A 14015-nucleotide genomic window follows, 5' to 3' on the forward strand; every position below is an offset into this window, starting at 1 on the left:
AAGCAGAAACTAAATGTTTTGCTAAGTTGCTATGCGACTGCCTGATAGTAATAATAGTTATAATAATACCTTTATTTGTATAGTGCTTTTCTAAGCAAGGTTAGAAAGTTCTACTATAGAAATATATCAGCAGAAGTCAAATTCCAAACGGAAAGAAAGCAACATTCAAATGATAAATGTCTTTGAGAATCAGGCAAGTCATTGAAATAAAACAAAACTAATTAAAACAGACTAATCAAATAATATTTCAACCAATAGACAACATTACACTACAAGTACTTAAACATCTACATAAATTAACCACAATGACATGCAAGTTTAAAGAGATTTAAAAGAAGACCCAGAGTTTGGTGATGTTAGCAGAAGTGACAGTTATTGCCTTGAACTTGGGAGTGTGGTTTAGCACCTACAATATCACCTAAAAGCTGTCAAACATGCGACCCACAGGCCAATGGCAGGCTGCCATATTTTATGAAACCCTTACTTATGCTCCTGATACGTATCTCTTTGATATTGGAATAGATTTGATGGAGAGAAAGAAATAGGGGGAAAAACTGCCCTGGGTTTCTGCTGTCAGGCAAGAGCTACCATTTACGTTTTAGACATTTTAGCATCTTTTACGATATGCAGGTGTTTTTTGTTGTCATCGTTTTTCCGCCAATGAGTGGCCCTCCTGACATTCGCCTTTACTGAAACGGACCCGAAAGAACAGCGTCTTCGACACACTCTAACCCGACCTCATGTCTTCAAACTCATTGGTGTTAATCCCCAGGCAGGCAAAGCTCCTCCAACACCTCTCCTGTGTGCTGCAGAGCATATTAGCAGGATGACGCTAATCCCCCGTCTGAGGAAACAAAGGTGTGACACACCCAGGCTGAGGATCAGAGAGGATGGCATCCATAGAGGCCTCTCAGTCCCCCGGGATAGCCTCCTAATCCTCCCAACCAGCGGAGGCTGGTGGACATATACATTTTTAAGAGATTTTTATAAGCAGACCCAGAGTTTGGTGATGTTACTAGAAGGGACAGTTACTGCCCTTAACTTGGGAGTGTGGTTTAGCACCTAGAATACCGCCTAAAAGTTGTCAAACATGGAACCCGCAGGCCGCCATATATTTCATGGTGATACTTTACGTGTTTAACGTGTTTGATACCATTCCTCATTCCGTTCCATGCAGTACAATGAGCCCGTCCTCCGATTTCTACCTCCACCAGCCTCCCCGGCTCTCAACCCACCTCACTACCCAGGAGCTAGTACTAGCACTGGGGGGCGGGCAGGTTGACTCACTCACAGTGATGACAGGAAATGTAATGCACATAAGAACATTGTTGAGTTTCTATATGCTATCACTGTGCTGTACTCTGCACCTGTATACCCAGAGAGAGGGGAGGCAGAGGGGAGGCAGGGAGGAGGCAGGGGGGAGGCAGGGAGGAGGCAGAGGGGAGAAAGTGCTGCGTATCTTACCCCTGTAATGCAGGGCTGGGGAGGTTGTGTCTCAGAAGCCGGTGAACACACACACACACACACACACACACATACACACACACTTTGTGGAGCCGGATAGCCAGAACCCTCAGCTGCGGCCCTCTCCCCCGTTCCCTGCTGTGACACACAAACTGGCCGTGCTGAGACAGGTCAGGCCGGGCTTTGCTGAGGCTGGGCCAGCTGTGCCCCTTACCCAGGCCTGTACTGTTGGGGTTTGTGTGCGATGTTGTGCGCCCATGCGTGAACATTATACAAGAGTTTGTGTAAAGGGATTCGCAGGCGCTTGTGTGTGTGCATCGTGTGTATGCTTTGCAGATTACTCTGTTGGTCATTTTTTCGCAGTGTGTGAGATATACAATGCCTATGTTCACTTGCTCAGTTTGTAGTGATAACCTGATCAACAGAGTGTGTCATTGATTCCGTGGTGGAAATCTTTCAGTGAACAACAATAAACGATGTCTGGTCTCAGTTGAGAGTTTTAATGCATATGCAATGTTTATGGCCAGATCAGCATTCCTTCACCAACAGTGTGGATTCAGAGACTGATGCCGTGGCTGAGGAGAGGACCGTCCTTAACTCCAATGCTCGTACGTCATAGGTCATAGGTCATAGGTCGAGGGGTCAACATATCTTGCACCTGCTTGCTGATAGAGAAGCTGGGAAAGAAGCGTAGGCGTTGTGAGCCACTATTACAATGTCTCAGCCTGCAGTTAGGAGTGTTCCAAGGTCACATACTGTGTATTGTAAGATAGCAGAAGCAGTTGGTTTTGGTTCTTCCTCAGTCACTTAATGGAAAATAACAAGTACATTGGGTCACAACAAGGTCAATACATTTCATACAAGACTTCAGCAAAATAGTACAAATAAATGTGTTGCCATTACAATTCCTATTCAAATGAGGGAATCTGCCAAGACAAGGTTATACATTCAAAAATGAGTTTGAACTGTTATCATTGCCTTTAATAGACTCAATTCAACTTATTGAGAAACTTGTTGAATACTTTTTTGCTAATTTTAGGTAAGCCACAGCAAGGTAGGTATAGACTTTTGCAAACAGATCTACTCTGTTTTTCATTTTATATAAATGATTGGACATTTTTAGAAGGTGAACATGTTGAAGGGGTTCAGACTTTCTAGGGCACTGTATGTGTGAAATTGGCATAAACTCTGAAATTGTAACAACAACTAAAAATGGACACCTCTTCTGATTTTTAGAATACTTGCCCCAGTGCAGTAGTCGGAGTGAGAGAGAGGCCTCTGTCAGAGACATCCTTGTGAGGGAGAGAGAGAGAGAGGCCTCTGTCAGAGACATCCTTGTGAGGGAGAGAGAGAGAGAGGCCTCTGTCAGAGACATCCTTGTGAGAGAGAGAGAGAGAGGCCTCTGTCAGAGACATCCTTGTGTGAGAGAGAGGCCTTTATCAGAGGAGTGTGTCGGTGTTGGTGTGTGTGTGTGTGTGTGTGTGTGAGACCTGGGTTGAGAGCAGGTCGCATTGGAGAGGCATAGGGATCAAATAAGATGGAATACTTATGATGATTGAATAAGAATCATCACCTCGGGGCGCAATTGTTTTTCAATTTTACACAGATTACATTTTGATCGTTCTTATTCAGAAAGTTATAATTCAATTTACTTGATGTAGTGGAGGGCTTTGAAGTTTGGAAGAGGATTTGAAACTATCCAGGTGGGTCCCTGTTAAGCCTGTGACAAAGGGCATTGAGACATGATCTGTCTCTTCCTAATCCACAGGAAAGTAGGCCAAGCTTGGTGTCAGCCCCGCTGTGCACATCACGATGCAAAAGTTGTTGACTTATGTTATGCTCCTCATATCTGGGAAAGTTATTCATTTTTTCTTGGATTTCAGAAGGAAGGGGGGAGGGGAGATACACCCTGGCCTACATCCAAATAATGAAGACCTATATTTGGATCAGTGGAGGCTGGTGGAGGTAGACATCGGAGGATGGACTCAGTAATGCAGGGAATGGAATGAGGAACAGTATCAAACTGTTTAAATTGTCTCAAATTCAAACACAATTTGATACCATTCCTCATTCCTTTCCATGCATTACAATGAGCCTGTCCTCCGATTTTCCACCTCGACCAGCCTCCCCTGATATGGATCCCATTCAGATCTTTAATTGAGCTATTCTATACTGACAGAGGCCTCTCTTTCTCTTCTCTTTCTTGTTTCTTTTTCTGTGGGTTATGCCTCCGAACCTTTCCTTGTAGGCTTCTGTTGTCTTTTATTTGTTTGTATTGTAATTATTTGTTTGTTTGAGCTCTTTCTGCCTTCCTGGCCAGGTCTCCCTTAAGACCAAAGTGCTTTAACCTTTGGATGAACTTCCTCGGGGGAATAAAGGTTACAGTAAACATAAACTATCACTATAGGCCTCCTGCGTTGTGCACTGACATCAAAACCGCACACTCGTTAGTGTTATGAAGGAGTGGTGTTAAGTGAGACGCTGTGTTAATGAAAAGGCAAACAGATGTAAGTGAAGGAGGGCGGATGCGCAGGGCGCTGTTGAAAGACGCGCGGTCTGTGCGTAAATGCAATTACACACCAGCTCGCCCGCGGGAGCTCGCTCTCTTTCTCTCTCTCTCTGAGCAGCAGACAACTGCCCGCCCCCGCCCCATCTACAACTCGTGTTTATTCTCAGCGGCAGCAGCATCCACATTGAATAAACTGGACATTATTCTTTTTTTAATTTAAGAAGAAAAAAAAAGATAGTAGGCCATGCCTATCCTTATTGTCTAACATACAACACAGAAAGCTTGATAAGTGATTGATAATTGCAATGCAGGCTACTACATAAGACTACATTATTCTGAATTAGTGCGTTTGAAGAACCTTTTGCTGTCAATTCATTCTGAAACGCGCAGTGACGTCAGATACACACGGGCAGCAAAAAACAAAACAGCTAGGAGACGTTCTCTGACTCGTCACGTGTGCTGTCCCTGACGGAGACCGTTGTGAGTGTGAGGAGCGCCTGTCTGACTCAATAGTGAGTTATAATCAGACGGCGAATCACTGGATCCCATGTGTGCAGCCCAAGCGCATCATGCAAGCGCACGCTTAATCCAGCGGTCGTTGGGATTGGGCAGCGGGAGTGGAGGTTGCGTAAGGAAAAACTGGATTGGTAGTTGAGAGTCAAACTTGTTGACTCACATATTTGTGCAGCCTCGTTCTTTCTCACTAACCTCCCCCTCCACGCGGAGCTGTCCGTTGGCATCCGTGCTGAAACTAGATTTCCTGCAATCACAGCGGGAAGAGAACGGAAGGTCGGAAGTCTAATATTTTGATGGTTTCACTGACTTTATTGTTCAATTGAACCAGTTGAACACTTTAATCTATAAATTTTGAGAAACATTGCTGGATATCTTGTATTATTCTGCTCTTAGCAGGAGCGCATCAAGAGCGCATTAAAGCATCAACTTCTGACCCGGACAGTTAGTGGACTCACAGAGGCAGAACGATGGCTTTCATGGTGAAACACATGGTAGGGGGGCAGCTGAAGAACCTGACCGGGGGTCTGGGAGAGGAGAAGGCAGAAGGAGACGGAGGAACGAAAACGGAAGCCGAGGCGAAAGGAATGACCCAGGAAGAATTCGAACAATATCAACAACAGTGCGAGGAGGAAAAGTAAGATCAAATCAAGTTTATCTATCGATTTTTGAGTATGTGCTGGGTCTTAATGAATAAAGGGGGGTGAGGGAGGTATTCCTCAACTGATACATGGCTGTGTTAATCTGATAGATGTAAACAGGCTGAGCGCGTGCCTTTACAAGCCCCCTGTGCGCCATGCACTATTTTACGCATCAGTGCATTCCACGGCGTGCGCTCCCCACACAGCTGCTACACGCGCTAAGGGAGCTTGCTATTCGGTTCCGCGAATTATATAGGACCGTTTCTCATTTGAGTAATACGGGTAGGCTGTCAAGGTGTAAATTATCTCATGAATCTTCACGCACAATTATGCCGCACAACTCATTCAATTTCCTGTGCGAATTGTTTAGTCTACTTGATATCATCAAATTAATAGTAGAACATAAAAGCTTTCAATTCATAGGTTATTACTGTAAATGTAGCTAGAAATGTTTAGAGGTAGTAACCGGTGTTTTGATAGCCTACCATTTATTTATTTCACGTCACTGGTGATGTCCCATGCCCGTCTCCGTGGAGCCTACGGCGCCACATAACGAGTGACACAAACAGTCACAAGGTCGTTTTTATCAACATTCTATTAAAATAGACAATAGACACAGTAGAAGCATAATGTGGGAGATCTGACTGCTGTACAGTGTGTCCCTGTTCATGTCCTGTTCACAAAGAGAAACCCTAAAGCTAAACATGTCCTCTGCCCACGTCATATGTGATCATTTCAAAGACTTTCAACGACTGCGACGAGGTCATATTACTCATGTGTGCTCATGGGTTTAAACAGATTGTAGACACAGTAATGGATCTGAAAATATATTCCCCAGACCACCTCCGTACAATAGAGGATATGGGTCATATGTGTCGCCTCCATTACACCTGTACCAAATGTGTACGGATTGAGATTGGATTGGGTATGATGGCCCTTATGAGCCATTCATATTACTACTAAGAAATGACCCCAGCCTGAGGGCGTTCAGCCCCTGAACATCAGCCATTTGCCACTGACGCAAGAGGCGTCTGTGTGTGTGCCTGTGTCTTTGTGAGTCTGTGTGTCTCTGCTGTGTGTGTGTCTGTGTCTCTGTGTGTCTGTTCACTTCAGGCTACATCTTAACTGTCCCTCCAAAAGACATCTTCATCCCCACTACCCCCCTGTACAGTTTCTCTACTGTAAATAAATTAATAAAATAAAAAAATAATAAAAAAAATTTAAAAGAAAAGAAACAGAAAAAAAAGTCATTCTTCCTTCTTCTAGCATTGTGACTGCCAACGGCCCCTGGTCCTAGCAAATTTTTTTTTTTTTTTTGATGACTGATGGATAGATGATTTACTTACAACAAATACATTTGTCTAAGTAAGTCACTTTGGAAAAGGCATCTGCTAAATGCCAAAAATGTCAAATGTAAATGTCTGTGTGTCTGTGTGTGTGTGTGTGTGTGTGTGTGTGTGTGTCTGTGCGTGTGTCCGTGCGTGCCTGCATGTGTTTGATCCTCTCATGGTTCATAGCGTCAGCCCCCCACAGTACCACTTTAACCTCAATTCCCCACCGTCTCACAGCGTCCTTCAGGCAGAGTGAGTTATTACCGTGTGGATATACCTCCATCATAGATCACCCAGCCAGCCCTACTGTAAGGCACACTCTAAGTGGAGCCCACTTGGAATTGGTTGTTTTCGGAACAGCGCAACTCTCCCGATGACAACCCAGGTCATGTGATGCCCTTGAGAGAAGCAGACGGAGGGCTTGTCATCGTCGTCATCCCAAGGCCATCCGCCAGGAGCTCTCCCATTGGCTCTCTCAGAGTGGCGTGGGGCTTACGTGGCGTTTGGTGGTGTTTTACATACTCATGTTAATGCATACGGAAAACAGGCTTAGGGAAATACCATGATGAATATCCTTGTATCGGTGGAGGCCGGTGGAGGTAGACATCGGAAGACGGGCTCATTGTAATGCGTGGAACGGAATGAGGAAACGGTATCAATTGATACCATTCCTCATTCTGTTCCATACATTACAATGAGCCCGTCCTCCAATGTTTACCTCCACCAGCCTCCCCTGCCTTGGAGGTATGATATATGACCTTGTCATTGGGCACAACGGGGCACCCTGCTGCGTCCCAATCGTCTCTCCTCGCTTCCTTCTCAAGAACGCTTAGGGGGACAACATAACATCCGATGTTCCTACCCCCTTTTTGAGGAGGAGACGAGGAGAGAGAGGATGAGGAACTAGACACACACAGGCAGCAAACTATTCAGACGCAGGGCAGAGTATCGTCACTAGCTTGTGTGTCATCGTCCCCCACTGTTGACATGATCGCTCTAGTCACGCAATCAGTGTCACCTCCGTTTAGGATCCCTCCGCTTTGGCATATGGTGTCATTTCCATCATATCATAATTGGGGTCTGTTCATGTACTTGACAGTAATCACATTTAGTTGATATTCCAGGGCCGACGTTAGGCCACAGGTTTGTAAATTGACTGTAATTACTCAGTTAATGTGACTCAAAGAAAAAAAAAAAAAAAAGTGCATATAACATTAGCGTTGGTGGTTTCATATGAATAAAGGACAATCAAACATCATGGAATAAATATGAACATTTGTGTCTCTAACAGTTGACTGGAGAGGGCCACGGGCCTCCAGGGTTTTAGAAAACAAACTGTCTCTCGTCTGCCCTCTGCTGGAGGCATTACATTGCTTGTGCGCCTCCCTCATATGCTGTACCTGCAGTACCGTATTGGAAAATCTATAGCCATGAAACCCAGCCTTCCACTGTGTGTGTGTGTGATGGTGTTTAGATATATGTTGATGGTGTAGGGCAGGGGGCTGAGTGGGGTGATCGATCCTGTGCGTGTGTGTGTGTGTGTGAGAGAGAATGAGTGAGTGAGAAGCAGAGTGGGGTAATCCTGTGTGCCTGTGTGCGTGCTTTATGCTATGTGTGTGTTGTAGGGTGATCGTGTCGTGTGTGTCAGATTGGGGAGATCCTAGGCTCTCTGGGCTGGCAGCTGCCGTGGTAGAAGTAGGTGAGTGGTAGTCAGTGCCGCTCCACATCCCAGACGACTGAAATCCCTCGTTGGAGCAGTGGACCGCATTAAGCTGCATCTGGGGTTCACAGCATGAGCAGAGCCTCTCCCTCCCTCCCTCCTCCCCCCCTCTCTCTCCCTCTCTCCTCCTCTTCCTCTGTCCCCTCTCTCCCCCAAGGCATTGCTGCTGTTCATCATGCACCTTCTGTTGGCCTCGACTGACTCCGGAGTCACAGCAGAGCTCCACAGAGGGTCTGGCCAGGGCACCCTGTGCTCTTTGAAGTCTGTTTAAGTCACACCCTCATTTTAAGTGGAATATCAAGTACGGTGGTCTCTATATTTTTCTGTTGACTTTGCCTTTGTAACCTACACACCTGTGGCTGATATGATTCTGTGAAGGCCTGAGAGCAAGGTGAAATCTGCATCCACAGGGAGCATGATTTTGGTGTTATGAATTACGTAAAAAAAAAAAAAAAAAATCATATCATCACATTACTTTAATCCTTTCAAATGCTCAGACTGTTTCTAATGCTAAGACTGTTTAGAATGCTAAGACAGTGATATCATCCACTCTATTTGCGGAGGTGGACAGTTGATGGATTGCTAAGAAGCCTGAACTTGGGGCTTTGAGATAATCCAACCAAGCTACTGTGTGTGTGTGCGTGCGTGCGTTCAGAAACGTCTCCAGTACTTCCTCTGTTATGACAACAACTTCTGTCTTTTTCCCCAGGCAAGAACGAGACGCAAGTTTTGCCCAGAAGAAAGCAGAGAGAGCAACAGTTAGAAGTCACTTTCGGGACAAATACAGGCTGCCAAAGGTACACTACTACACCCACAACTGACTTGGCATTTGGGAGACAAGCCTTTCTAAGCAATGACATTTCAAGTACATGTTACGTGTCAAACCTACATTTTCGGAGTTCTTAGATCAGGGAGCTAACAAAAATGTGTGATAGTTGTCTCTCCTTTCTTCCTGATTCTGAACCATCCCATTCCCCTCCCTCCCCTACTTCTCTGCACTTCTTCCCTCCACCCTCTCTCTCTCTCTCTCTATCTGTGTGTGTGTGTGTGTGTGTCTCAGAACGAGCTGGATGAGACTCAGATTCAACAGGCGGGGGATGACGTGGAGCTGCCCACAGAGCTGGCCAAGATGATCGCCGAGGACAACCAGGAGGAGGAGTCCAAACAGTCGGTGCTGGGCCAGCTGACTAACATCCAGAATGTGGATATAGACCAGCTGAAAGACAAAGCACAGGCCACGCTGGAAGACCTCAAACAGTCCGCTGAGAAGTGCAATGTCATGTAATTTGGAAAAGTGTATTCCTGCTTTCTCTCTCTCTTTCTCTTCATTCCTTACACACTCTTTCTTTCTCTCTCTCTCTCTCTCTCTTTCTCTCTCTCTGTACCTCTACATGATCTATGACATCATGATATAATGAGCTATAACCTTGTGCAGCAGGATACGGTTACTGCCAATATAGATACCACACACACACACACACACACACACATTATAAACACACCCACTACATCTTCCAGCGAAGGAATCAAACACTGCCTAAAGCTGTGGAAGGTACAGAGACAGTTTACATGCTTTATCGTCTTATGCCAAAGTCCTCCATACAATCACTACGACCAACACCATTTAGACAATGGAACAAAAATACATCCAGTAGTGATATCATGTGTGAGACGACCTAGAATAATTATATTTTTGAACCATAAACATCAACGTTTCTGTTGTATCGCAGGTGTACATGTAAATGTATTTGCTGTTTGCCTGTTACTATGGTAACCTACATCAGGCCTTCGTCCATGCTCCTTCCAGCCAAGCCAACACGTCTGACCTTTGACCTGTCCTCGTATTGCCCTCCGACCCCTGGACCTCTACATTTCGGTGGTGCTGTTTTTTGTGTTGGTGGTTTGGTGTCGTTTAGCCGCTATATGTCAAGTGCTGTCTTTGAAAAAACGTCATCCTTTGGCTGAAAGTGCGGTATGAGTGTTCAAGACCACACTATCCTATGAGTAATAATACTTCGTATTGTTTGTCTGAATTGTTATTTTCTCACTTAACTAAGGAAAGTTGCAGGTGAAAACAGGAGAGGGGAGGATGTCAACCTTATTTGTATAACAGTAATATACACTTTTATTCAATACAGTGGTTCATGTCTTGTGATCTTGTACGAATAGTCCATTTGTGTATTCATTTTAAAGAGACGATGGTAGACCAGCATTTAGTAGCTTATTTATAGGATAGCTAGCTACTACGTGCTGCCATGTTGGTTAAATGAAACAAGATAAACAAATGAATAGTCTTAAAGAGCCTGCTCACCATATCTATATGAATCAGAGTGTGTGACCAGCAATGAGACTTTCAGGCAACAGCAGCCTCTTTCAATCACCCTTTGGAAAAGAAATCGGGGTGATCGTGACTTAATGATATTTCTGAAAAAGGCTGTTATGTTGTTTTTTTCTTGTCCACTCGTTCATTCGTTTACATCATCATTGTTGTTCAGCGCTGTATGGACCTCATTGATTCTGGACTGACAGTTGAAACTATAATAAACAGATTTTTATGATGGATGCCTCATGTTTCTATGTCTGTTGTCCGGGTAGGCCGGTCCTTTGGAGAGGGAGGTTCCTTGCAACACTAAACGCTAATCTGCAGCGGCTGGACACCAGGTGGAGACAGAAATAGCTACTGTATGTCACAAGAATGTCTGTGATTAAAAAATAATGAATGACATGGAATGCAGAGTGAGATAGAGGAACAGTTATAGGGCACACCTTTAACGTTAGACTTGTCGCTCGCAAACCTTTTTGGTTAGTTGCCATGGATCAGTGTTTGTATTACATGTTGCCTGTGAACTCCTTTCAAACTGAAGTACGTCCCAATCAGCAAACAATCATATCAAGGTTTATTATTATGATCATTATGACGATCATTTAATAATGTAAGCCTACTTACTTTGATTACATTATATCACTATGATGATATGTTATAATTACAGCCCAAGAATGTTAATAATTGTAATTATGGCAATGATTATTATGATTGATTGTTATGACTGTGAGAGGCATATTGGTAGTAATATGAACATTGCTATCATTCCCTACGAGCAACCACATATTTCAGAGAAGTCTTCTGTGGTGGGTCCTGCAGCCATCTGGCACAATGGCACTGTGCAAACTGCAAAAGTGGGCACAGTTTTTCCAGGGGGGGAGGCGGCTGAAACTGCTTTGTAAAAATGCTAGACAGCCCGGGTGTCTCTACGGCTTTTCCATCGCTTTTTTCCCCCTTCCAAATCAAGTTAGTTACCATTTCAATAGCAGCGAAGCCTGAGCTATTGGTAGTTTTCAAGTGCGGTGTGAAAGGGGTGGGCTGTAAAATATATTGATGCTGAAACCCTTCTCTATTGATAGGCTTCAGGGCGTGAACAATCTTCAGCCGAGAAAGACACTGGGCCACTGCATGGCCAATCTGACACAATTGAGGTGAAACGGGCCAGAAAATACTATTCTCTTCCATTCTCTCCTATCAATCAGGGCTTAAAACCTCACCAGAATGAAGAGGGAGAGGGAGAGGGGAGCAGAGCGACAATTAGTAAGAACTTAAAGTGAAACCCTCACAGTGCGACGGTTTGCATAGAGGTTTTCCTCCTCGGTTTATCGCTAAAAAGGAACAGATTTGTTTTTCTGCACTTAAAATTGAGCAGTGGGTTGCAGATGTGAGCTTCTAGCAATGGAATGCGTTCTGTTGGCTGTTCTGGGCCCCCTCTACCTCCCCGTACATCGACGTGTTTTGTAATGGAAGGAGGAGAGGAGGAGAGGGAGTCGGGGAGGACCACACAGGTCGCGAGTTTCATAAATTTTATAAACATTTTATTTATCCTGTATATGACGTGCAGATTGCCAAAAACTACGTTGCTATAGAAATGAGTCCCACGGCTGACTCCTCAATGACGACCAATCGTTGACCAGGATTGTAAATGGGAGAGGGGGAAGGAAAAACTTTCCTTTCTTTCTCAGCAGAAGGAGGGGTGTTGTGGGGAAATGCTTAACGAAGCGTGAAGCGTATCTGCAAGAGGGGGACAAAGACACATAGCGGGAGGAAATGCGACAGAGAGGAGAAGCCGTGATGAATTCGACCAAAACAGTGTGGATAACGGAACAAGGCGTAGATGAACGTTTTATTGCTCAGAAGTTTAACATATTCTGAAAACAAGAGCAAGAAGATGAGTTCAAGCCAACTCGCGACAAAGTCGAGGACATGAACTTTGGATAGAATGTGTCTGAACTCTGGACAGAAGTTGGACATGTGGTGGCATATGTGTTCTGTTCTTCACTGACATGACTTACATGGAACTGTGACAGTTTTTCCGAGAAAAGTGTTACTTTGGAGCAGCGAACTAGCAATGCAAAGATTGCAACATTGTTAGGCTACTCATCCGTTCCAGAACGGGCTGGATACATTCACTCTGTAACGGACTTCACCATTGATCCAAAACTGTCAAAGCTCATTTTAGGCTATAGCTTTTGTAGGTTTGTTGTAATAACATTTATGTTAGTTTGTTCATAAAGCATTGTGCCAAATGTGTTTATTAGTTACCACTAGCTTCAAATTCATGTTACAGTTAATGCCCTGCCCTAACTGGAGGAAAAGGTGCGCATCACCGAACTAAAGCTTCCTCCAAACATGAAAAGTTGGTGCAGCGCTCTGGCGCTTTTCTCGTGGGTGCTGGTGGCGCTAGATGCCCAGTTAATATGCTGGCAAGCCCTACTCAAATGCCACGACGAGCCTGACTGCGAGCTTGCATACAGCCAGTATTTAGCCGCTTGTGAAGGAAATATCCGAGGGACCAGGAGGCAATGCCCCAGCCACTGTATCAGCGCATTGATACGACTTAATCAGACCATCAATGGTCCTGACCTGGAGACCTGCGACTGTGGCCAGGACGTTGAGTGTAGGAACGCGAAGCGATCGATTGAGCCGTGCCTCCCACGACGGCATCCTGGTGATGCGGCTGGGATCGGATGCACAGAAGCCCGTCAGCGCTGTGAGGAGGACGCCAGCTGCCACTCCTCATTGACGGCCTACCTGTCCTACTGTGGACAACTCTTCAACGGCAGGAAGTGTTCCTCAATTTGCAAAACCACCATCCAACAGATGCTCTTCATCCCAAGTGGCATGCTTCTAAACCGATGCGTGTGCGACGGGGTGGAGAGGCCGTTCTGCGAGGTGGTCAAGGAGAACATGAGCAAACTTTGCGCGATTGGAGACCACAGTGTGACATCAGACCACGCAGATACGGATGATATATATGAGGATGAAGACTATGATCCGAAAACTGATAGAGAGGAGTATCCAGACCCTAATTCGTCCTCTGGTTCCCTGCAGCTCTCCAGCTATATAGTGTTATTGTACTACACTCTTGCAAGGATATTGTATTGAGTTGTGGTGACTGTGCTGCTACTCTCAGACAGCTCACTGGTAGGGACAGGGTCAAATCATGAACACGTGGGTTTGGTGTAGCGGGAAGGCTTGTTGCTTCTACACATCTCTAGGGTACTGCAAATAGGAATTTTATTTTTTATTTTTGATATAGTCTTTGTGTTGATGCCACACACACACAGCTTCAATGTATTCAATCTGTGAACTACTTATGGAATATTCAAGGTCAAAAGAAAACTCATCATCAAATGGAGTGTAATGGTCCTTTAAATGGAGGAAACTTGACTCCTTTTTCTGTGACATAACTCCTCATTGGGCATTACACCCGTGTTCCCTTTCTGGTCCTGTTTGTTTGGTTTAGTCTCAATGGTCTTTGGAGTGTGGCTTTATTAAGACTTAAGATAAA

The 14015-nt window shown here is 44.9% G+C and overlaps 2 protein-coding genes across 2 annotated transcripts; both read left to right on the forward strand.

The window, feature by feature from the left end:
- Positions 1-4956: 4956 nt before the first annotated feature.
- Positions 4957-9463, forward strand: cplx3b (complexin 3b; the record flags this gene model as incomplete). The annotated part of the gene is made up of 3 exons (XM_083691000.1): positions 4957-5123; positions 8888-8975; positions 9239-9463. The coding sequence occupies 3 exons, from the start codon at positions 4957-4959 to the stop codon at positions 9461-9463; spliced, it is 480 nt and encodes a 159-aa protein (XP_083547126.1).
- A 3390-nt stretch (positions 9464-12853) lies between these two features.
- Positions 12854-13609, forward strand: LOC310819543 (growth arrest-specific protein 1; the record flags this gene model as incomplete). The annotated part of the gene is made up of 1 exon (XM_083690845.1): positions 12854-13609. The coding sequence occupies one exon, from the start codon at positions 12854-12856 to the stop codon at positions 13607-13609; it is 756 nt and encodes a 251-aa protein (XP_083546971.1).
- Positions 13610-14015: the final 406 nt, after the last annotated feature.

The sequence above is a fragment of the Argentina silus genome (genome assembly GCF_951799395.1).
Source record: "Argentina silus genome assembly, chromosome: 19".
In the NCBI taxonomy this organism is placed as follows: Eukaryota; Metazoa; Chordata; class Actinopteri; order Argentiniformes; family Argentinidae; genus Argentina; species Argentina silus.